Consider the following 27,401-nt stretch of genomic DNA (forward strand, 5'->3'; position numbering starts at 1 on the left):
GAAAGACCCCTTAAAAAACAATGGAGAACATCCTTTAACTGAACCTAGTGGTTATATGTAACAAGAAAAGTGGTGGAGCACATCAACACATTTTCTTTATGATAGTGGACATAATAAGAATAATTTGAGAGAATAGTGATCACCATCAGTACTTTCAAACACCCCACCATCTAATCTGATGCTAAATACATATCTAAAATAACAATCTGATTGAATTTTTTCCATTTATGTAGATCTACTAGTAGTAACTATCACATCATAATTCTGCTGCAGTGTTTCAAAGTGAATAATCGTAATTTTTCTCACTGAAGACTTTCAACTTATGAAAATGAACTAACCTCTCCATCCTTTAGAATTGGGTTGGCTAGGTGACACACAAGAGAAGAGCGATTAACTACACTTGAAAATTCACAATTATGTGATGTAGGTAATTCGAGCTCCAAGGGTGGTTTCACTGTAACAGTCATGTTTGGCAGAAAAACTGGTTCTCCTATGTTGTAAACCACTACTTCCAGGACCGGTTTGATTCCTTCACCAATTACAAACTTCTTTCCAGCTCTGGGTATAAAGAAAAAAAAAAATCAAAGAATGCAAAATCATGTTTTTGGAAACTGGGTGCACCAATGACATGCAGGACACCCATAAAACATGAAGACCAGCTATGCACCAAAATAATCGTATACTTCTCAAATGACAGGTCACAAAGACAGCACCAACAAGAGTAATGCTGACTTGACTCCTTCCATATGGAGATTCATTGCACTAGCTAACTAAAAGTTAATCTCACCTCCTTGTTGCATGAAACAGACTAGATGGAGACACATTCTGACATATGTATTCCAAGTGTCTGTCTTTCTCATGTATAATCTAAAACAGACTAGATGGAGACACATTCTGACATATGTATTCCAAGTGTCTGTCTTTCTCATGTATAATGTAAGTACAGAGTAAAGCCTCCCATAATTCAAAACTGATTTTATATACTTGGCAGTAAATGAGAGACAAATACCTACAACTACAGGGCACCAAAGAAAACATGAGGGAGAACTACCACAACTTCATACTTAAAATGAGGGAATGCAGTCTAGATAACAATTAGGAAACCTACAAATAATTAGCCCTTTATATTCTGAAAACATACTTTTAAGTGCCCAACATAACTACTACAACTGTATTATATAAGGGTTGCTTCTTCTTGTCCTTAATTAAATTTGAAAGTGTGCGGTGTTGGCAACCAGGATCCTTTATGGCACTAACAGCTATAATCAACATCAAGAAAAAATCCCACTGATACAATTACTAATGTTACACTGAGAGAGAAGGTCCAACCCTGTCCTTCCCAAGCATGTTCAATCTCTACTTTCAGCTAAGTTGAAATGTAACTGTGTGCGCTTGGCCTAACAAATCAGTCACTGTCTCTGAAGCACTAACGACAGTGATACTGATTCTGTGGAAGCTGAATATGATTATCATTAAAGGAAATGAGAGTAGAATATTGTTGAATATGCTGCCAAAACATGGACATAGAATGAGTCACAGAGGTCAACAATCCAGGCTGTAGAAAAGAGCTATTTGAGAAGGGCTTGTGCTGTGACTAGATGGAATGAAGAAAAAATGATGGGGTGTATGAGAGATGTAGTATGGCAGGGAATGAATTGTGGAGTGTTAGAATGGGTGAAATGTAATACTTTGTGGTGGTTTGGGCATGTAAAAAGAATGCAAAACAGAGTTTACAAGGAGAGTGTGTAATAGTAAAATGAAAGGGATTGGGGAAAGTGAAAGACCACCCATGACATGGGCAAAGAGGGTGGAGGAATACTGGAGGGAGAGAAATGGTGGAAAAATACGTGGAATAGTGTAAGTGAGGGAGGCATGTAAGGACAGGCATAAGTGGAGATTCTTTTGCCATGGCCATCCCTTAACGGGAGTTCCCGAGGGAATAGGCATCAGAAATATAGTTAGATAGACAGATGTGGTGCTTCCAGGAAAATGTTGTTACCCTTTCAAGCACATGGTAACCAACCTCTCCATGTGGAGTGCCATGTTTGTTTACTATGTAGTAAATGAATATGGCAATACCCTTGCTGCAATAATGTCATGCTTTAATAAGATATTTATGATCTTAAAGTGAAGACAACTAAATTCTGATACAAAATGTACCAACAGTATGGAGGCTCCTGCATGAACCATTGATAGTTGTACAAATGGGTTAATAAGATAGAAAATGATAGGTAAAAGTGATATGCACTGGCCAGGTAAGCCTAAAAAAGTGAATATCCCAAATGTGGGACTGTGTATTCAAGAGATGGCTGTGGCTAACCACAGGATCACATTGGATGATACGGCAGTTGATCTGGTAATGAGCCTGAGATTGTCCATATCATAGTGCTGCTGCAGAAAAAGTCATGGTCTGGTTACAAGTTGAGTCCAAAGAATTCTATGCTATAGGTATAAGAAAGCTCATTGCAATATGAGATTTGGGTAGCAGTGAACACTGGAACTGCATGTAGAATGAAACTATTGCAATACATGTATCGACCCTACATTTGCATCTTTACTTAGTGATTCCACTTCCACAGGTGGGTCCATACTGTTGTGAAGTTATGTATGCATGTATGTACAGAAATTGCAGGGCAATTGAACAGTCGTGCTTAGTGTCTTCTCTATGGTAACTGCATCATGGACATCGGGGGGGGGAAAGACAGAGAGAGAGAGAGACTTGGGATATGCTGAAATGGTTTGTGGTGTCATAGCAATGAATGATGTCCAGCTCATAAGTTCAAGAGTGAGTTAGGAGGTTGATTGTTCTGTGCTTGTTGGGTTCTTTCAGAGTAAATGTGTTCTATCAAGTGCTATTTTTGTTGGGAGTTGGGGATCTGTGAACATAGGATACTAAAGTGTGAGGCAGGGGTATGCTTTTTATTTCGACCTGAGGGTTCATGGTTTGTTTTAGAGTGGTTTGGGTGGAAGGGGTAGAGTGCTACTGCATGGACGAGACTAATGGGGCAAGAAGGTACAATTGGGTAAGGTAATGTACACATTACTCAATATTCATGGGGTAATGTTATAGGGTGGAATGCAGAGAAATATGGATGGTAAAGAATTTTAAAACATTTCAGCAGCATATAATTACTGATATATTTATAATTACGTCAATACATTATGTCAATAAAAAGCAACTTGAATTAGTACTGACACCTTAACAACACCAGTACTCACCCATATTCAAGGATTCTCATCTCAAGGTGCATATCAACAAGACAAGTGTCATCTCCATCCTGTTCACATCCCGTTACTATGCTCACTCGAGATGTAAGACTTGATGCCATACCTGGGTCCAGCTTAGGCTGTGCTGTGGACACACCAAATAATAATGATGATTGGAAATAGTTAAAGGAAAATCAAAATGCCTAGCAAGGGAAAAATGTGATGCAATGTAAATACATGTGGTATAAAGTACATACTCATGACCAAAAATGGACCATGCATAATAAAGTGAAGGCCACACATGACTAAGGAAAGTACATGCATGAATGACTAAGATTAAACATGACTGGAGACAGATCATACAAGATCGAAGAGTGACTACATAACAACCATCCGTGCATGATCAAGCACACGCAAGGTATCCTGGAGGTCTTTCAGCTGGCTAAGGAACATGCTGTCTGTGAAGAATTCAGTGGGATTTTCATCATAAGAGACTGATGCAATTTGAAGCAAAAAAACAAATTAAGATGACATTTAGAAGGCATCAAATGGGGAACATCAAAAGAGACTAGACAACAGATCAGCCCCACTACAAACAAAGAAAAGCCAGATATATCAAGCTGCGCCACAGTAGAATGAAAAGTATTGTACAGTACAGTGCACAAATACCAGTCGATTTATAGTATTCTTGGGTATCTATCAACAAGGAGGAGCATTATATGATTATTGCAAGTACAGAAACATTTAACTGTTATATTTCAATTTTGAAACAAAAAGTACACATTTAACTGTTATATTTCAATTTTGAAACAAAAAGTATACATTTAACTGTTATATTTCCACAAAAAGGTTTTTGGAGCCAAAAACACCCTGCAGTTTCTTAATAACCTTCTCAGGGAAATAAATTCACTTTAAAATATCAGTATAAGGATTATTTTTCATGAATTTTGTTAAGGAGTCAATCAAGCCTGAAATCATGCATTCAAGTGATTACATTTGTCAACTATTTTGAGCTCACTTTTCATATTTATTATACATTGGCCTCTATGTAGAGGGATTATATGTTCCATGATTATCTCAAGTACTGATGCATTTCAATATGTTACATATTAATTCTAAAACTTTACATATCAATTCTAAAACTTTTTATCTTTTTTCTAGAAAATATCCTGCAATTTTTGCTGTTTCTGTGAGGTTAATAGATTTCATTGAAAACCTTCATAACAGGAACACTTGTCATACTGAATAAGAACCTTGGGGTGAAAAGTTACAATTATAAACAGAAAATCTTAACAGTCGCTTCTTTATTCTTGAGAATCTTTCAGTTCAGGGAAGCATTATGAGATATTTCCATGATTATTTCAAGTGTAGAAGCCTTTCATTATATTACAGTACAGGTTCAACAAAAAAAGAGGGGGGGAGGGATCTAAAGAATACCCTGACCTCTTACAAGCAAGTTTTGTTATTATTCTGAGGATAATAGTTTCTTTGGAAACCCCAGAAAAAGAATACGGGGTTGGAAAGACTTTGTTTCAAAATTGAAATATAACATACTCAAACACTTCTATACTTCAAACAATCATGGAAAATATCTCATAATGTCTTCTCTAACCAATAGATACCCAGTAAATAAGAGGCAAAAATATCATTAAATGTTTGTAAATTGTAATGGTAAAACAACTTAATCACAATTCATAAATTTAGCCAAACAATATTTCAACTCCAGTTTCATATTCAGCATGAAAAATATTCTTTACACTGAGGTTCTGACACATATATATTTCCCTGGGAGAAAAGAGAATGCAGGTTCAGGATATTTTCTTAGCCCTAAAAACTTTTTCTTTCAGAACTGTAATATAAAAATCCTTCCACCTCCAATTTGGTCTCCCACTTCTTGTTCCCTCCACCTCTGACACATATATCCTCTTTGTCAATCTTTCCTCACTCATTCTCTCCATGTGACCAAACCATTTCAATAAACCCTTTTCTGCTCTCTTAACCACACTCTTTTTACTACCACACATCTCTCTTACCCTTTCATTACTTAATCAAACCACTTCACACCACATATTGTCCTCAAACATTTCATTTCCAACACATGTATCCTCCTCCGCACAACCCTATCTATAGCCAATGCCTCACACCCATATAACATTGTTGGAACCACTATTCCCTCAAATATACCCATTTTGCTCTCTGAGATAATGTTCTTGCCTTCCACATATTCTTCAATGCTCCCAGAACCTTCACCCCCTCCCCCACCCTGTGACTAACTTCCGCTTCCATGGTTCCATCCGCTGCTAAATCCACTCCCAGATACCTAAAACACTTCACTTCCTCCAGTTTTTCTCCATTCAAACTAACCTCCCAATTAACTTGTCCCTCAACCCCATGGAAACTAATAATCTTGCTCTTATTCACATTTACTCTCAGCTTTCTTCTTTCACACTCTTTATCAAACTCAGTCACCAACTTTTGCAGTTTCTCACCCAACTCAGCCACCAGCGATGTATCATCAGCGAACAACTGAATCACTTCCCAAGCCCTCTCAGACTGCATACATGCCCCTCTCTCCAAAACTCTTGCATTCACGTCCCAAACAACCCCATCCATAAATCAAACAACCACGGAGACAACACGCACCCCTGCCGCGTGATGTCTGGGAACCAATCACTTTCCTCTCTTCCTACTCGTACACATGCCTTACACCCTCGATAAAAACTATTCACTGCTTCTAGCAACTTACCTCCCACACCATATACTCTAAATACCTTCCACAAAGCATCTCTATCAGCTCTATCATATGCCTTCTCCAGATCCATAAATGCTACATACAAATCCATCTGTTTTTCTAAGTATTTCTCACACACGTTCTTCAAAGCAAACACCTGATCAACACATCCTCTACCACTTCTGAAACCACACTGCTCTTCCCCAATCTGATGCTCTGTACATGCTTTTACCTTCTCAATCAATACCTTCCCATATAATTTCCCAACTGTATCAAATACAATAAATCATAAAGATGTGCAAACAATGTTCGAACCCCATATTCATATTCTGGAGGAAAAAATAGTCCTTATACTGAGGTTCTCAAGGAAATCTATTTCCCTGCGAAAATTACAAAAAATTGCTAGTAATATTTCATGGTATTTTTTTACCTAAAAAAGGTTTTGATTCAAAGATGAATTATAATTTAATTATATAATTCTGTACTTAATATAATATAATGTTTGAGGGCAATATGTTGTGTAAGGTGATTTGATCGAGTAAGGAATGATCGGGTAAGAGAGATGTAAGGTAACAAAAAGAGTGTGGTTGAGAGAGCAGAAGAGAGTGTATTGAAATGCTTTGGTCACATAGAGAGAATGAGTGAGGAAAGATTGACAAAGAGGATATATGTGTCTGAGGTGGAGGAAACGAGGAGAAGTGGGAGACCAAATTGGAGGTGGAAGGATGGAGTGAAAAAGATTTTGAGCGATCGGGGCCTGAACATGCAGGAGCGTGAAAGGCGTGCAAGGAATAGAGTGAATTGGAACGATGTGGTATATCAGGGTCGACATGCTGTGAAGCATCTGGCATAAACCATGGAAAGTTTTGTGGGGCCTGGACGTGGAAAGGGATCTATGGTTTCGGTGCATAATGCGTGACAGCTAGAGACTGAGTGTGAATGAATGCGCCCTTTGTTGTCTTTTCCTAGTGCTACCTCACGCACGTGCAGGGGGAGGGGGCTGTCATTTCATGTGTGGCAGGGTGGCGACGGGAATGAATAAAGGCAGCAAGTATGAATTATGTACATGTGTACATATGCATATGTCTGTGTATGTATATATATGTATACGTTGAAATGTATTGGTATGTATATGTGCGTGTGTAGAATTGTATGTATATACATGTGTATGTGGATGGGCTGGGCCATTCTTTCCCACATATTCCCCACGTGACATAGAAGGCAACTACGGGGGCAGGAGTGGGGGGCTTGAAACTCCTCCCTCCCCTTTTATTTAAATTTCTAAAAGGGGAAACAGAATTAGAAGAGGGAATGTTAAGGAGAAGAGAGCAGTGAGAGTAAGCTTGGAAAAGAGACCTGTGTAAAGAAGTACCAGGAGAGATTGAGTGTAGAATGGCAAATAGTGAGAGCAAATGAAATAAGCAGAGTGGGGGAAGAATGGGATGTATTTAGGGAAGCAGTGATGGCTTCTGCAAAAGATGCAACTGAAATGAGAAAGGTGGGAGGTGGCCAAATTAGAAAGGGTAGTGAGTGGTGGGTTGACGTAAGATTATTAGTGAAAAAGAAAAGAGAGGCGTTTGGATCATTTTTACAGGGAAGTAGTGCAAATGACTGGGAGATGCATAAAAGAAAGCAGTGGGAGGTCAAGAGAAAGGTGCAAGAGTTGAAAAGGAGGGCAAATGAGAGTTGGGGTGAGAAGAATATCATTAAATCTTAGGGAGAATAAAAAAATGTTTTGGAAGATGTAAATAATGTGCATAAGACAAGAGAACAAATGAGAACATCAGTGAAGGGGGCAAATGGGGAGGTAATAACAAGTAGTGAAGAAGCGAAAAGGAGATGGAGTGAGTATTTTAAAGGTTTGTTGAATGTGTTTGATGATAGAGGGGCAGATATAAGGTGTTTTGGTTGGGGTGGTGCACAAAGTGAGAGGGTCAGGGAGAATGGTTTGGTAAACAGAGAAGAGGCAGTGAAAGCTTTACGGAAGATGAAAGTCAGCAAGGCAGCAGGATTGGATGGTAATGCAGTGGAATTCATTAAAAAAGGGGGCGACATTGTTGTTGATTGGTTGGTAAGGATGTTCAATGTATGTATGGATCATGGTGAAGTTCCTAAGGACAGGTGGAATGCATGCATAGTGTCATTGTACAAAGGCAAAGGGGATAAAGGTGAGTGTTCAAACTACAGAGGTATAAGTTTGTTGAGTGTCCTGGGAAATTATATGGGAGGGTATTGATTGAGAGGGTGAAGGAATGTACAGAGCATTAGATTGGGGAAGAGCACTGTGGTTTCAGATGTGTGGATCAGGTGTTTGCTTAGAAGAATGTATGTGAGAAATACTTAGAAAAACATGGATTTGTACGTAGCATTTGTGGATCTGGAGAAGGCATATGATAGAGCTGATAGAGATGCTTTGTGGAAGGTTTTAAGAGTATATGATGTGGGAGGTAAGTTGCTAAAAGCAGTGAAAAGTTTTTATCAAGGATGTAAGGTATGTGTACAAGTAGGAAGAGAAGAAAGTGATTGGTTCCCAGTGAATGTTGATTGGCGGCAGGGGTGCATGATGCCTCCATGGTTGTTTAATATGTTTATGGATGTGGTGGTTAGGGAGGTGAATGCAAGAGTTTTGGAAAGAGGGGCAAGTATGTAGTCTGTTCTGGATGAGAGGGCTTGGGAAGTGAGTCAGTCGTTGTTCGCTGATGATACAGAGCTGGTGGATGATTCAGATGAGAAACTGCAGAAGCTGGTGACTGAGTTTGGTAAAGTGTGAGATTAAACGTGAATAAGAGCAAGGTTCAGTAGGCGTGAGGGACAAGTTAATTGGGAGGTAAGTTTGCATGGAGAAAAACTTGAGGAAGTGAAGTGTTTTAGATATCTGGGAGTGGACTTAGCAGTGGATGGAACCATGGAAGCAGAAGTGAGTCACACGGTGGGGGAGGTGGCGAAGGTTCTAGGAGCGTTGAAGAATGTGTGGAAGTCGAGAACATTATCTCGGAGCAAAAATGGGTATGTTTGAAGGAATAGTGGTTCCAACAATTTTATATGGTTGCGAGGCATGGGCTATGGATAGGATTGTGCAGAGAAGGGTGGATGTGTTGGAAATAAAATGTTTGAGAACAATATGTGGTGTGAGGTGGTTTGATCAAGTAAGTAATGAAAGGGTAAGAGAGATTGTGGTCATAAAAAGTGTGTTTGAGAGAACAGAAGGGGGTGTGTTGAAATGGTTTGGACAAATGGAGAGAATAAGTGAGGAAAGATTGACCCAAAAAAAATGACAAAGAGGATATATGTGTCAGAGGTGGAGGGAATAAGGAGAAGCAGGAGGCCACATTGGATGTGGAAGGATGGTGTGAAAAGATTTTGAGCTGATCGGGACCTGAACATACAGGAGGGTGAAAGATGTGCAAGGTATAGAGTGAAATGGAACGATGTGGTATACCAAGGTCAATGTGCTGTCAATGGATTGAACCAGGGCATGTGAAGTGTCTGGGGTAAACCATGGAAAGGTCTGTGGGGCTGGATGTGGAAAGAAAGGAAGCACCAGGAAAAGACAAATAAGGCCACATCCACTCACACTCAGTCTCTATCTGTCATGTGTAATTATAATTATGAAAGACTATGGATTATGAGAGAAAAAGACTAAACAAGGGAAAGTATTTATGAATTTTGAAGGCGATGAAAAAACTGTATTTCAAAATGTGCCAAGTCATAGTTATTAGGAATGACATGAGAAGGTTGAGAGTTCCAAAGATTTGAGGAGTAGGAAAGAACCAATTATCAATATGGCACACCCTTGAGTTGCCAATGGTCACACAATAATTATGTGATCCAGAAGCTTGCTGTGTATTGAGTGATCTAGCTAGAAGCAAAGGCACACAAGCAACTGGCTCTCAGGAGCAAAACCAAAGTCATACCTATACAAGAGGGAAAGTGAGCCAACATACACAAATTGCAAGTTGGAGAGCCTTGCTTAAGACTACCTATAAAATTCTGAAGTACTGGATTACAGATAAGTGAAGCAAGTACAGAGTATTAACCCTTAAACAGCTGGAATGGTCCAGAAATTCCATCAGAGTGGAAAAAAATCCAGTGTGATAGATCAGCATCCAGAAGCAATATAAAACAGAAAATTGTAGTATCATCTTTATGCTGGCCTGGTCCAATGCTAAGTAAGCTCCCACTGGGAATATGAATGATGCACTGAATAACTTCTGACAGGGGAATAAGATGGGGGAAATGAATTCCTTCTTTCTGCTAAGGTTGTTTTCAATTAAATATTTGATTCTTGTTCACTGTTTTCTCTATTAGAAGTATCATGAAGAAAAGACAAAGAAATGACCTCATTTGTTTACGTTCACTCTCTAGCTGTCACATACATTGTTCCAAAACCAGAACCCCCTATTCACAACCAGACCCTATATACCTATCTGTGGTTTCCTTGACTGCATCACATGCCCTAGTTCAGCCTACTGACAGCACATCACAAATAGTATATCACCACTCCAATTCAGAATATCCCTTGCATGCTTCACACCTTCCTGCATGTTCATGCCCAGAACACTTAATGTCTTTCACTCTGTCCTTCCAACTCCAATTCAGTCTTCTCTTTCCTCCCTCCACTTCAGACATGATTTCTCATGAATTATTCTTCACTTTCCACACCAAATGATGCATATTATACATGTTCCTCCTTATAACTTGAAGCATTCAACAGACTATATGTTTTCCTTGGGATTACTGTGCGTGCACAACCATCAGGTATACAGATGTGAACTTATGATGATAGCTTTTGGAGGTAATGAGGAATGTAGAATTTTTTTCCCATGCCTTTTTAGCAATGGAAGAGACCTTTACAGGCTGGATATCTCAACAGAAGCAAGAAAAATTAGCACATCAACTATTATTGGCCATGGTTTTCTATGAACACAATACCTGTTGCTGGCTGCAGTTTAAGGATTAACAAACCATACTACATATTTACACATCAAACTAAACAATATCCTTTAACTCTTTTTAAATACTTACAAATTACTGGTACATCAGGTACCTCAGAGAGCTCATACTCCAGCTTCAGCAGTAAGGGTTGACGTGCATCCACTTTGTCCTCCTGAGAACAAATGGAATGACGTCAAAATAACAAGGATGCTAGCTACTCATGGAATGGAATCTTCCATTTTTCATGTCATGTATGATAATTCATGTGTTTAAGGAGATTCTGTAAGCATAACTTTACTCTGAATGTGGAAATGTCATACTCAAAAAAGGAAATATGCTTTTGGAGAAGTGTGGTCAAATGGAATAACCAGACATGGATAGAAACATCAGAAATACACTTACTGAGAACAGATATGAATATGCGGGAGCTCATTTAGATGGCAGGAGAAGCAAAACATCATTTTGGCAGTAAAACTATCATATCAATACAACATATCACAGAATGTACAATAAATAAATTTCCTTTGAAGTATCACTCCAGATTAACATATGTCACTGCAATTTTTATGCTTAAATACGTTTCTCTCTCACAATGAATAGATAATAACCTGAATATCAATCAACAGCAGTAAGCCAATCAGCTATAAACAGAAAGATGCTAAGATTCTAATGTCACATCTATGACCTCTTCCTGATCCTGGCAAGTCAAATCAAAGGCCTTTCTGCAAGAACTGTCTTTAATACCATTCCAGCTTGGAAAAGGAGCTTAATCTTCATTCTCCTCACATTATTCATTCATTTATAATCATCCTAGGATCTCTTTCTAAGGAAAGGTACTGGTGTTATTCAGAACCTCATTTCACGGGTTAACCCAACATCAAGGATAAGATGGATGACTTTTCAGGGAGAAGTACTTTGATGAGACTGTGCTTTGTTACATCAGCTAAAGATGATACAGACATGCTAAAGGTGATTTTTCACTTGCAGTGTAATCTCAGACAAGAGGTGTTAGCAATGCCTGACAACTAATAATAACTAAATGACATGTATGAACTATACATTTACAGCCTGCTGAGAGAGAGAGAGAGGGAGAGTTTCATAAATAAACAGACCCCAGTGAGGTGCTCTGGTCATAGCACTAAAAAAGAGAGAGTGAGACAGAGAAATGATCCTAGTATGTCATCCAAACTCTGTCATCTTAGCTCTTTTTGATTATGTTTCATAATCCACCAAACTTACTAAAAAAGAAAAGATAGTTGCTCTTTTTTGGCTTCTAGTATGTCATTTTTGCTTAGACAATATTCTTAAGAAGTTTGATATGTTCCAGGAGCTGAGTGTGTACACTCAATCCCCAAATCCAGACCATATCCTGAGTTTACTTTTTTCTGAATAAGATTACTCCAGCTGTTTTAGACCTTGAGAGTGGTCTAACAGACAAAAGATGGATGAATTTTCACTGTTCACCTTTATCAGGTTTCTTAGGAGTTGGCCAAGTCAGGTGTAATATGTATATATCTATCTGCCGAGTGAAGTCTCTTCCTTTTTTGCTTATTATTCAGAAACCCTATTAATAGATCCCGCAAATGTGCTAATTTTGTAAAACTTTTCCTCTCTTATACAGCATTCAGCAAAGTTAGATCTTCTTGGGAGTGTTATGGATCTTGCCTCTAAAAACTTATCTCATCCTTACACAAAGACCTTTAAACATTCTCTAAGGACAGGGGGAAAATATATGTGACAAACTTTGTCTTATTTCTGCAGGACAGGAACTAAAACTATTACAGGGACCTCTTGACTTACACTTACTGCATATACTCGTCTATAAGTCTACCTCGTGTATAGGTCAACCGTTGATTTTTGGCCAAGAAATCATTAATTTATGATATGCCTCATGTATAGGCCAACCCAAGTTTTTGAGGGTAATAGAACAACAAATTAAGGTAATAAAGCACCATATTTTATGGCATATAAAACTCATTTCAAAAAATTCTCATTAAAAATCACTCTATACTCAATAAACTGTTTTGTCCCTTCCATCAAGACAACAAAATGTTTTTTATGTTTTCCTGGTAATGGTGGAGCTTAGAAGCTTTAAATGAATGTGCTCAAATGTTAAAAGAGAGGTGAACAAACAGCTGATACCAAGTGTGTCCCTGGACTCGGTGATTTTACTTTTTTAACAGAGTATTTATGATAGTGCAGAGAAGATCAAGGAGAGAATGGGATGAATGTTGAGGACATGGCTTGAACACCAAACTCATGAAAATGTTCCTTTCAGCATGCTTGTTCTACAAGTACAGGCCTAGAGTGTATATGATGACCAACCAGAAAAGACATTTCAAGCATATCCTGGTTGGTTTGCAAAATTTAAGAAATGCCACAATTACCATAACATCAGGATGACTGTTGAGGCTGTTCTACTGATGTCATTGCTCCTGAATATTTGCTGGGAACCCTTAAGACCATTGTTGAGGAAGGCAGTTATTCTCTACATAAATTTTTATAATGGATGAGACCAGATTATTTTGGAAGAAAATGTCTTCAAGAATGATCATTTCCTAAAACAGACAATGCTCGGATTCAAAAAGTTGCTAAGGATCACCTTATGCTGCTTGTTTGGAGCAACATCATTGGTAACATCAAGCTTAAACCATTAATGGTCTAACATTCAGAAAATCCCAGGGATACATGAGGCAATATTTGCCTGTCTAATATATACCCATATACATATTCATACTTGCCTTCAATCCATTCCTGGTGCCACCTCACCCTACAAGGACAGTATCGCTGCCCCCTGCTTCAGAGATAGTGCCAGGAAAACAGACAAAAAAGGCCACATTCATTTACACTCAGTCTCTCGCTGTCATATGCTATGCACCGAAACCACAGCTCCCTTTCCACATCCAGGCCCCACAGACCTTTCCATGTTTTACCCCAGATGTTTCACATGCCCTGGTTCAGTCCAATGACAGCACACTAACCCCGGTATACCACATTGTTCCAATTCACTCTATTCCTTGATAAGAAGGATGTAGGGTCTTTCTTCGTTTAGTGGTACTCAATGAAGATCAGGCGACCTTCACAGTTTTATGAAGAAAAAGTAAGTACGTATATCTATACTACTCTGGACTATGGTCTTATGACACACTAATGAACAGCGTGACAAGACTGGCTAGTGTGTTCCCTCAGGTAACACTGGCAGGGGTTATATTGGAGTCTGTCAACACCCATTCAACAATGTGTTCAAACAATAGATCAGCTCTTACGTGTTCAAGCAACAGGTGAGCTCTTACGTGTTCAAACATACTGATTTGGGAACATTCTATGTGATGCATCTAAGTACATGTAACTCACAGTAAAATGATTAATAACAACTAACCAATGAAAAATTAATGGCATGTGTGCATGAGTCTTACAGTACATTTCTCCCTCACGATAGCCTGTGGCGCACTGAAGCTGGTTGCTGGTGCTCACAACATTAGAAACAGATGTACGATGATTTCAACCAGAAAGCATTCTAGGTTTGTACCTACAATAAACCTTAGCAAATGTATGCATTTTAGGCTTGTACCTACAATAAACCTTAGCAAATGTATGCATTTTAGGCTTGTACCTACAATAAACCTTAGCAAATGTATGCATTTTAGGCTTGTACCTACAATAAACCTTAGCAATGTATCACCCTTGAAAATATATGGGCAGTGGACAATATTTTCTGAAAACACTGTAATCAAACTTACCTGGACTGTGACACTATAAGGTGTGCGTCTGGTCTGATTGATAGTGACAATATCATTAAATGCTCGGAAATGGGTATTTGTGTCGGTGAAATATGCCCGTGCAGATGGAAATCCATAGTCAAGAGTTATATTACCTTTGACATCTGAAAATGAAAACTTAAATTACATAGAATTCAACGGGATATCTCCACTGACTTCACTAAATCTACTCATAAAGATAATGATACCTATTACAATTCTAATAGGAAAAATGCATTCATGAAAAACATAACTTTATATTACACAGAAAACGAAAAAGGACAGCATATGAAAAAGCAGTAATAAAAAATTGGATGCAAGAACCTCAGATCTTACAAATGGCCATAGTATGCGACTTCAGTGCAAGAAAAGCCAAGAAAAAATGGATAATTACCTTACTTCAAGCATTAGTAAGAAGTAAGCAGAGGAACTGTCCCTTTTTTTTTTTTTACTAATATTTCTTTCCTTGTCTGAGGGAGAATCACATCCAGCTCCTTTATAACATACATAAATTCAAATGTTGGGGAGAATAGAGTGGTGAGTGTACGTGAGCTTAGAAAGGAGACTTGTGTGAGAAAGTTTAAGGAGAGGTTGAGTGTAGAATGGCAAAAGGTGAGAGAAAATGAAGTGAGGGGAGTGGGGGAGGAATGGAATGTTTTTAGGGAAGCTGTGATGGCTTGCGCAAAAGATGCATGTGGCATGAGAAAGGTGGGAAGCTTACAAAGGGTAGTGAGAGGTGGGATGAAGTAAGATTGTTAGTGAAAGAGAAAGGAGAGGCGTTTGGACAATACTTGCATGGAAGTAGTGCAAATGACTGGGATATGTATAAAAGAAAGAGACAAGAGGTCAAGAGAAAGGTGCAGGAGGTGAAAAAGAGGGCAAACAAGAGTCGGGGTGAGAGAGTAACGTTAGATTTTAGGGAAAATAAAAAGATGTTTTGGAAGGAGGTAAATAAAGTGCGCAAGACAAGACAACAAATGGAAACATCGCTGAAGGGGGTCAATGGGGAGGTAATAACAAGTAGTGGGGAAGTGAGAAGATGGAGTGAGTATTTTGAAGGTTTGTTGAACGTGTTTGATTATAGAGTGGCAGATATAGGGTGCTTTGGTGGAGGTGGTGTGCAAAGTGAGAGGGTCAGGGAAAATGGGTTGGTAATCAGAGAAGAGGTAGTGAAAGCTGCTTTAAGGAAGATGAAGCTGGCAAGGCGGCGAGTTTGGATGGTATTGCAGTGAAATTTTACTAAAAAAGGGGGTGACTGAGTTTTTGACTGGTTGGTGAGGATATCCAGAGTATGTATGGTTCATGGTGAAGTGCCTGAGGATTGGCGGAATGCATGCATAGTGCCACTGTACAAAGGCAACGGGGATAAAGGTGAATGTTCAAATTACAGAGGTATAAGTTTGCTGAGTATTCCTGGGAAATTATATGGGAGGGTATTGATTGAGAGGGTGAAGGCATGTACAGAGCATCAGATTGGGGAAGAGCTGTGTGGTTTCAGAAGTGGTAGAGGATGTGTGGATCAGGTGTTTGCTTTGAAGAATGTATGTGAGAGTATATGGTGTGAGAGGTAAGTTGCTTGAAGCAGTGAAAAGTTTTTATCGAAGATGTAAGGCATGTGTACGACTAGGAAGAGAGGAAAATGATTGGTTCCCAGTGAATGTCAGTTTGCGGCAGGGAGGCGTGATGTCTCCATGGTTGTGTAATTTGTTTATGGGTTGTTAGGGAGGTAAATGCAAGAGTTTGGGAGAGAAGGGTAAATATGCAGTCTGTTGTGGATGAGAGGGCTTAGGAAGTGAGTCAGTTGTTGTTCGCTGATGATACAGTGCTGGTGGCTGATTTGGGTGAGAAACTGCAGAAGTTGGTGACTGAGTTTGGTAAAGTGTATGAAAGAGGAAAGCTGAGAGTAAATGTGAATAAGAGCAAGGTTCTTAGGTACAGTAGGATTGAGGGATAAGTAAACTGGGAGGTAAGTTTGAATGGAGGAAAACTGGAGGAAGCGAAGTGTTTTAGATATCTGGGAGTGAATTTGGCAGCAGATGGAACCATGGAAGAGGAAGTGAGTCACAGGGTAGGGGAGGGGGCAAAAGTTCTGGGAGCATTGAAGAATGTGTGGAAGGCAAGAATGTTATCTCGGAGAGCAAAAATGGGTATGTTTGAAGGAATAGTGGTTCCAACAATGTTATATGGTTGTGGTTCATTATAAGGATTTAAGCAACATGGGAAGTAAAGTAAAATTATTATTAAAAGGGAGAACTTCCCATGTTGCTTAAAGCCATTAATATAAATGTTGCCTTCAACAACAATAATACTATAAAGAATACCTTAATCAGGAATTCACCAGAAAATTCTCCTGGGTGCATCTATAAAGTGCCATGTAGAAATTGTGATAAGTTTTATGTTGGACAGACTGGTAAGGATATTTCTGTTAGACTTAAGCAACATATATATAACATAAGAACGGGACAAGAATCGAATGCCTTGTTTAATTACATTAAAAACTATGATCATTGTATTGAATAGAGTAATGCCACCTCAGTTATCAATTCTAACTCTATTACCATGAGAAATATCATTGAATCTTCTATCATTAAATACACAAAGAATTATAATCTTAATATTAGTGATGGTCTATACAAATTAGATAACTTTATTGTTGATAAAATTTGTTGAATTATAAGTTTATAAACTCTCATTCTCTGTCTTGGACAATCGCATGTTTACCAAATGGCGTCCTAGCTACGTCTCTTCGCTGTATATCAACTGACTGTTACATTTCTCTCTTGTGTCTCCCCTGATTATGTGATTATTACACGAAAGTGCACTTGGGAATTTATTGTGCTTCATTTTCCAGTGGACTCTTAGGAATATACTTGATCGCACGCAAAACTGATACTTTTCAATAAATATATTCATATATATATATATATATATATATATATATATATATATATATATATATATATGTTGATGCAGGGGTTGGTAATACTGTTTCCTGTGGGGTGGGGAGGCATCGAGTATTGATGAAGGCAAGCTAGCATGAATATGTACGTGTGCATATATATATATATATATATATATATATATATATATATATATATATATATATATATATATATATATATATATATCCCTGGGGATAGGGGAGAAAGAATACTTCCCAAGTATTCCCTGCGTGTCGTAGAAGGCGACTAAAAGGGAAGGGAGCGGGGGGCTGGAAATCCTCCCCTCTCATTTTTCTTCTTAATTTTCCAAAAGGAACAGAGAAGGGGGCCAGGTGAGGATATTCCCTCAAAGGCCCAGTCCTCTGTTCTTAACGCTACCTCGCTAATGCGGGAAATGGCAAATAGTATAAATAAATATATATATATATATATATATATATATATATATATATATATATATATATATATATATATATAAATACATAAATAAATATATATATATCATTTTATTCATACTATTCGCCATTTCCCGTGTTAGCAAGGTAGCGTTAAGAACAGAGGACTGAGCCTTTGAGGGGATATCCTTACTTGGCCCCCTTCTCTGTTCCTTTTCTGGAAAATTAAAAAATGAAAGGGGAGGATTTCCCGCCCCCGCTCCCATATATATATATATATATATATATATATATATATATATATATATATATATATATATATATATATATATATATATATATATATTATCATTATTATTATTATTTATTATTCGTTAGCGAGGTAGCGCAACGAAACAGACGAAAGAATGGCCCAACCTACCCACATACACATGTATATACATACACGTCCACACACGCAAATATACATACTTATACATCTCAACGTATACATATATATACACACACAGACATACACATATATACACATGTACAAAATTCATACTGTCTGCCTTTATTCATTCCCATCGCCACCCCGCCACAAATGAAATAACAACCTCCTCCCCCCCCTCATGTGCGCTAGGTAGCGCTAGGAAGACAACAAAGGCCCCATTCGTTCACACTCAGTCTCTAGCTGTCATGTAATAATGCACAAAAACCACAGCTCCCTTCCCACATGCAGGCCCCACAGAACCGTCCATGGTTTACCCCAGACGCTTCACATACCCTGGTTCAATCTAATGACAGAATGTCGACCCTGGTATACCACATCGTTCCAATTCACTCTATTCCTTGCATGCCTTTTACCCTCCTGCATGGTCAGGCCCCGATCACTCAAGATATGATATTGAAACACTTCTATCCATGAAATAATCATGGAAAATATATCATAATGCTCTCAGTTACCGATATATACCCAGTAAATACGACACAAAGGAGCAGAAAATATGTTGAAATTGACTTTACTTAACAACTTAATTGAATGTCAGAAGACAAGTAAACTGTATTCTAACACCAGATTTCTATTCAGAATGAAAAATAGCTCAGGGTATTTTTAGCTTAAAAAACTTTTTCTTTTAAATTTGAAAGATATCATATGGAAACACTTCTATACATGAAATAATCATGGAAAATATATCATAATGCTCTCAGTTACCGATATATACCCAGTAAATACGACGCAAAGGAGCAGAAAATATTTTAAAATTGACTTTAATTAACAGCTTAATTCAATATCATCAAGACGAGTAAACTGTATTCTAACACCAGATTTGTATTCAGAATGAAAAATACTTCTTATAATGAGTTTTTAAAGGAAATCTATTATCTGAGAAAAATAGCAAAAATTGAAGATAATAACTCAGGGTATTTTTTAGCTCAAAAAACTTTTTCTTTTAAATTTCAAATATAAGATATTCAAACACTTTTATATTTGAAATAATCATGGAAAACATATCATAATACTCTCAGTTACCGATATATACCCGTTAAATACGTCACAAAGGAGCAGAAAATATTTTGAAATTGACTTTATTTAACAGCTTAATTGAATGTCATAAAGACGAGTAAACTGTATTCTAACACCAGATTTGTATTGAGAAAGAAAAATACTTCTTATAATGAGTTTTTAAAGGAAATCTATTTTTCTGAGAAAAATGACAAAAATTGAAGGTAATAGTTCAGGGTATTTTTTAGCTCAAAAAACTTTTTGTTTTAAAATTGAAAGATATGATATTGAAACACTTCTATACATGAAATAATCATGGAAAATATATCATAATGTTCTCAGTTACCGATATACACCCAGTTAATACGACGCAAAGGAGCAGAACATATTTTGAAACTGACAATATCTAACAGCTTAACTGAAAGTCATAAAGAAGAGTAAACTGTATTCTAACACCATATTTGAATTAAGAATGAAAAATACTTCTTATAATGAGTTTTTATAGGAAATCTATTTTTCTGAGAAAAATGACAAAAATTGAAGGTAATAGTTCAGGGTATATTTTAGCTTAAAAAACTTTTTGTTTTAAAATTGAAAGATATGATATTGAAACACTTCTGTACATGAAATAATCATGGAAAATATATCATAATGCTCTCAGTTACCGATATATACCCAGTAAATACGACGCAAAGCAGCAGAAAATATTTTGAAATTGACTTTATTTAACAGCTTAATTGAATGTCATAAAGACGAGTAAACTGTATTCTTACACCAGATTTGTATTCAGAATGAAAAATACTTCTTATAATGAGTTTTTAAAGGAAATCTATTTTTCTGAGAAAAATGACAAAAATTAAAGGTAATAGCTCAGTATATTTTTTAGCTCTAAAAACTTTTTCTTTTAAATTTGAAATATAAGATATTCAAACACCTTTATATTTGAAATAATCATGGAAAATATATCATAATGCTCTCAGGTACTGATATATACCCAGTGAAAACGACGCAAAGGAGCAGAAAATATTTTCAAATTGACTTTATTTAACAGCTTAATTGAATGTCATAAAGACGAGTAAACTGCATTCTAACACCAGATTTGTATTCAGAATGAAAAATACTTCTTATAATGAGTTTTTAAAGGAAATCTATTTTTCTGAGAAAAATGACAAAATTGAAGGTAATAGTTCAGGGTATTTTTTAGCTCAAAAAACTTTTTCTTTTAAAATTGGTAGATATGATATTGAAACACTTCTATACATGAAATAATCATGGAAAATATATCATAATGCTCTCAGTTACCGATATATACCCAGTAAATACGACGCAAAGAAGCAGAAAATATTTTGAAATTGACTTTATTTAACAGCTTAATTGCATGTCATAAAGACGAGTAAACTGTATTCTAACACCAGATTTGTATTGAGAATGAAAAATACTTCTTATAATCAGTTTTTAAAGGAAATCTATTTTTCTGAGAAAAATGACAAAAATTGAAGATAACAGTTGAGGGTATTTTTTAGTTTAAAAAACTTTTTGTTTTAAAATTGGAAGATATGATAATGAAACACTTCTATACATAAAATAATTATGGAAAATATATCATAATGCTCTCAGTTACCGATATATACCCAGTAAATACGACGCAAAGGAGCAGAAAGTATTCTGAAATTGACTTTTATTAACAGCTTAACTGAATGTCATAAAGACGAGTAAACTGTATTCTAACATCAGATTTGTATTCAAAATTAAAAATACTTCTTATGATGAGTTTTTAAAGGAAATCTATTTTTCTGAGAAAAATGACAAAAATTAAAGCTCAGGGTATATTTTAGCTTAAAAAAACTTTTTGTTTTAAAATTAGAAGATATGATATTGAAACACTTCTATACATGAAATAATGATGGAAAATATATCATAATGCTCTCAGTTACCGATATATACCCAGTAAATACGACGCAAAGGAGAGGAAAATATTTTGAAATTGACTTTATTTAACAGCTTAATTGCATGTCATAAAGACGAGTAAACTGTATTCTAACACCAGATTTGTATTCAGAATGAAAAATACTTCTTATAATGAGTTTTTAAAGGAAATCTATTTTTCTGAGAAAAATGACAAAATTGAAGGTAATAGTTCAGGGTATTTTTTAGCTCAAAAAACTTTTTCTTTTAAATTTGAGATATAAGATATGCAAAGACTTTTATATTTAAAATAATCATGGAAAATATATCATAATGCTCTCAGTTACCGATCTATACCCAGTAAATACGACACAAGGGATCAAAAAATATTTTGAAATTGACTTCATTTAACACCTTAATTGAATGTCATAAAGACGAGTAAACTGTATTCTAACACCAGAATCTATTCAGAATGAAAAATACTTCTTATAATGAGTTTTTAAAGGAATTCTATTTTTCTGAGGGTATATTTTAGCCTAAAAAACTTTTTGTTTTAAAATTAGAAGATATGATATTAAAACACTTCTATACATGAAATAATCATGGAAAATATATCATAATACTCTCAGGTACCGATATATACCCAGTAAATACGACGCAAAGGAGCAGAAAATATTTTCAAACTGACTTTATTTAACAGCTGAATTGCATGTCATAAAGACGAGTAAACTGCATTTTAACACCAGATTTGTATTCAGAATGAAAAATACTTCTTATAATGAGTTTTTAAAGGAAACCTATTTTTCTGAGAAAAATGACAAAAAATGAAGGTAATAGTTAAGGGTATTTTTTTCGCTGAAAAAACTTTTTGTTTTAAATTTGAAATATAAGATATGCAAACACTTTTATATTTGAAATAATCATGGAAAACATATCATAATGCTCTCAGTTACCGATATATACCCAGAAAATACGACGCAAAGGAGCAGAAAATATTTTGAAATTGACTTTATTTAACAGCTTAATTGCGTGTCATAAAGACGAGTAAACTGTATTCTAACACCAGATTTGTATTCAGAATGAAAAAAAACTTCTTATAATGAGTTTTTAAAGGAAATCTATTTTTCTGAGAAAAATTACAAAATTGAAGGTAATAGTTCAGGGTATTTTTTAGCTCAAAAAACTTTTTCTTTTAAATTTAAAATATAAGATATGCAAACACTTTTATATTTGAAATAATCATGGAAAATATATCATAATGCTCTCAGTTACCGATATATACCCAGTAAATAAGACGCAAAGGAGCAGAAAATATTTTGAAATTGACTTTATTTAACAGCTTAATTGAATGTCATAAAGACGAGTAAACTGCATTCTAACACCAGATTTGTATTCAGAATGAAAAATACTTCTTATAATGAGTTTTTAAAGGAAATCTATTTTTCTGAGAAAAATGACAAAAATTAAAGGTAATAGCTCAGTATATTTTTTAGCTCTAAAAACTTTTTGTTTTAAATTTGAAATATAAGATATTCAAACACCTTTATATTTGAAATAATCATGGAAAATATATCATAATGCTCTCAGGTACTGATATATACCCAGTGAATACGACGCAAAGGAGCAGAAAATATTTTGAAATTGACTTTATTTAACAGCTTAATTGAATGTCATAAAGACGAGTAAACTGCATTCTAACACCAGATTTGTATTCAGAATGAAAAATGCTTCTTATAATGAGTTTTTAAAGGAAATCTATTTTTCTGAGAAAAATGACAAAAATTGAAGGTAATAGTTCAGGGTATTTTTTAGCTTAAAAAACTTTTTGTTTTAAAATTGAAAGATATGATATTGAAACACTTCTATACATGAAATAATCATGGAAAATATATCATAATGCTCTCAGGTACTGATATATACCAGTGAATACGACGCAAAGGAGCAGAAAATATTTTGAAATTGACTTTATTTAACAGCTTAATTGCATGTCATAAAGACGAGTAAACTGTATTCTAACACCAGATTTGTATTCAGAATGAAAAATACTTCTTATAATGAGTTTTTAAAGGAAATCTATTTTTCTGAGGAAAATGACAAAATTGAAGGTAATGGTTCAGGGTATTTTTTTGCTCAAAAAACTTTTTGTTTTAAAATTGGAAGATATGATATTGAAACACTTCTATACATGAAATAATCATGGAAAATATATCATAATGCTCTCAGTTACCGATATATACCCAGTAAAAAAGACGCAAATGAGCAGAAAATATTTTCAAATTGACTATCTAACAGCTTAATTGCATGTCATAAAGACGAGTAAACTGTATTCTTACACCAGATTTGTATTCAGAATGAAAAATACTTATTATAATGAGTTTTTAAAGGAAATCTATTTTTCTGAGAAAAATGAAATAAATTAAAGGTAATTGCTCAGTATATTTTTTAGCTCTAAAAACTTTTTGTTTTAAATTTCAAATATAAGATATTCAAACATCTTTATATTTGAAATATTCGTGGAAAATATATCATAATCCTCTCACGTACTGATATATACCCAGTGAATACGACGCAAAGGAGCCGAAAATATTTTGAAATTGACTTTATTTAACAGCTTAATTGAATGTCATAAAGACGAGTAAACTGCATTCTAACACCAGATTTGTATTCAGAATGAAAAATTCTTCTTATAATGAGTTTTTAAAGGAAATCTATTTTTCTGAGAAAAATGACAAAAATTGAAGGTAATAGTTCATGGTATTTTTTAGCTTAAGAAACTTTTTGTTTTAAAATTGAAAGATATGATATTGAAACATTTCTATACGTGAAATAATCATGGAAAATATATCATAATGCTCTCAGTTACCGATATATACCCAGTAAATACGACGCAAAGGAGCAGAAAATATTTTGAAATTGACTTTATTTAACAGCTTAATTGCATGTCATAAAGACGAGTAAACTGTATTCTAACACCAGATTTGTATTCAGAATGAAAGATACTTCTTATAATGAGTTTTTAAAGGAAATCTATTTTTCTGAGGAAAATGACAAAATTGAAGGTAATAGTTCAGGGTATTTTTTAGCTCAAAAAACTTTTTGTTTTAAAATTGGAAGATATGATATTGAAACACTTCTATACATGAAATAATCATGGAAAATATATCATAATGCTCTCAGTTACCGATATATACCCAGTAAAAAAGACGCAAATGAGCAGAAAATATTTTCAAATTAACTTATATTAACAGCTTAATTGCATGTCATAAAGACTAGTAAACTGTATTCTTACACCAGATTTGTATTCAGAATGAAAAATACTTCTTATAATGAGTTTTTAAAGGAAATCTATTTTTCTGAGAAAAATGACAAAAATTGAAGGTAATAGTTCAGGGTATTTTTTAGCTTAAAAAACTTTTTGTTTTAAAATTGAAAGATATGATATTGAAACACTTCTATAATGAAATAATCATGGAAAATATATCATAATGCTCTCAGTTACTGATATATACCCAGTGAATACGACGCAAAGGAGCAGAAAATATTTTGAAATTGACTTTATTTAACAGCTTAATTGAATGTCATAAAGACGAGTAAACTGTATTCTAACACCAGATTTGTATTCAGAATGAAAAATACTTCTTATAATGAGTTTTTAAAGGAAATCTATTTTTCTGAGGAAAATGACAAAATTGAAGGTAATGGTTCAGGGTATTTTTTTGCTCAAAAAACTTTTTGTTTTAAAATTGGAAGATATGATATTGAAACACTTCTATACATGAAATAATCATGGAAAATATATCATAATGCTCTCAGTTACCGATATATACCCAGTAAATACGACGCAAAGGAGCAGAAAATATTTTGAAATTGACTTTATTTAACAGCTTAATTGCATGTCATAAAGACTAGTAAACTGTATTCTTACACCAGATTTGTATTCAGAATGAAAAATACTTCTTATAATGAGTTTTTAAAGGAAATCTATTTTTCTGAGAAAAATGACAAAATTGAAGGTAATAGTTCAGGGTATTTTTTAGCTCAAAAAACTTTTTGTTTTAAAATTGAAGATAAGATATTGAAACACTTCTATACATGAAATAATCATGGAAAATATATCATAATGCTCTCAGTTACCGATATATACCCAGTAAATACGACGCAAAGGAGCAGAAAATATTTTGAAATTGACTTTATTTAACAGCTTAATTGCATGTCATAAAGACGAGTAAACTGTATTCTAACACCAGATTTGTATTCAGAATGAAAAATACTTCTTATAATGAGTTTTTAAAGGAAATCTATTTTTCTGAGAAAAATGACAAAATTGAAGGTAATAGCTCAGGGTATTTTTTAGCTTAAAAAACTTTTTGTTTTAAGATTGAAAGATATGATATTGAAACACTTCTATACATGAAATAATCATGGAAAATATATCATAATCCTCTCAGTAACCGATATATACCCAGTAAATACGCCGCAAAGGAGCAGAAAATATTTTGAAATTGACTTTATTTAGCAGCTTAATTGAATGTCATAAAGACGAGTAAACTGCATTCTAACACCAGATTTCTATTCAGAATGAAAAATACTTCTTACAATGAGTTTTTAAAGAAAATCTATTTTTCTGAGAAAAATGACAAAAATTGAAGGTAATAGTTTAGGGTATTTTTTAGCTTAAAAAAGTTTTTGTTTTAAAATTGGAAGATATGATATTGAAACACTTCTATACATGAAATAATCATGGAAAATATATCATAATGCTCTCAGTTACCGATATATACCCAGTAAATATGACGCAAAGGAGCAGAAAATATTTTGAAATTGACTTTATTTAACAGCTTAATTGAATGTCATCAAGACGAGTAAACTGTATTCTAACACCAGATTTGTATTCAGAATGAAAAATACTTCTTATAATGAGTTTTTAAAGGAAATCTATTTTTCTGAGAAAAATGACAAAAATTGAAGGTAATAGTTCAGGGTATTTTTTAGCTTAAAAAACTTTTTGTTTTAAAATTGAAGATATGATATTGAAACACTTCTATACATGAAATAATCATGGAAAATATATCATAATGCTCTCAGTTACCGATATATACCCAGTAAATACGACGCAAAGGAGCAGAAAATATTTTGAAATTGACTTTATTTAACAGCTTAATTGCATGTCATAAAGACGAGTAAACTGTATTCTAACACCAGATTTGTATTCAGAATGAAAAATACTTCTTATAATGAGTTTTTAAAGGAAATCTATTTTTCTAAGGAAAATGACAAAATTGAAGGTAATGGTTCAGGGTATTTTTTTGCTCAAAAAACTTTTTGTTTTAAAATTGGAAGATATGATATTGAAACACTTCTATACATGAAATAATCACGGAAAATATATCATAATGCTCTCAGTTATCGATATATACCCAGTAAATACGACGCAAAGGAGCAGAAAATATTTTCAAATTGACTTTATCTAACAGCTTAATTGCATGTCATAAAGACGAGTAAACTGTATTCTAACACCAGATTTGTATTCAGAATGAAAAATACTTCTTATAATGAATTTTTAAAGGAAATCTATTTTCCTGAGAAAAATGACAAAAATTGAGGGTAATAGTTCTGAGTATTTTTTAGCTCAAAAAAACTTTTTCTTTTATTTTTAAAACATAAGATATGAAAACACTTTTATATTTAAAATAATCATGGAAAATATATCATAATGCTCTCAGTTACAGATATATATATATACCCAGTGAATACGACGCAAAGGAGCAGAAAATATTTTGAAATTGACTTTATTTAACAGCTTAATTGCATGTCATAAAGACGAGTAAACTGTATTCTAACACCAGATTTGTATTCAGAATGAAAAATACTTCTTATAATGAGTTTTTAAAGGAAATCTATTTTTCTGAGAAAAATGACAAAAATTGAAGGTAATAGTTCAGGGTATTTTTTTGCTCAAAAAACTTTTTGTTTTAAAATTGGAAGATATGATATTGAAACACTTCTATACATGAAATAATCATGGAAAATATATCATAATGC

The 27,401-nt window shown here is 34.7% G+C and overlaps 1 protein-coding gene across 1 annotated transcript in view; it reads right to left on the reverse strand.

Annotated features, from left to right (window-relative positions):
* The window catches only part of LOC139750197 (integrin alpha-PS4-like), a 154,490-nt gene that overhangs the window by 31,040 nt on the left and 96,049 nt on the right, over positions 1–27,401 (reverse strand). The window contains 4 exon segments of the mRNA XM_071664621.1: positions 339–558; positions 3,220–3,352; positions 10,964–11,045; positions 14,614–14,756. Coding sequence (XP_071520722.1) covers positions 339–558; positions 3,220–3,352; positions 10,964–11,045; positions 14,614–14,756 — 578 coding nt within the window.

This window comes from Panulirus ornatus, chromosome 9, assembly GCF_036320965.1.
Source record: "Panulirus ornatus isolate Po-2019 chromosome 9, ASM3632096v1, whole genome shotgun sequence".
NCBI lineage: Eukaryota > Metazoa > Arthropoda > Malacostraca > Decapoda > Palinuridae > Panulirus > Panulirus ornatus.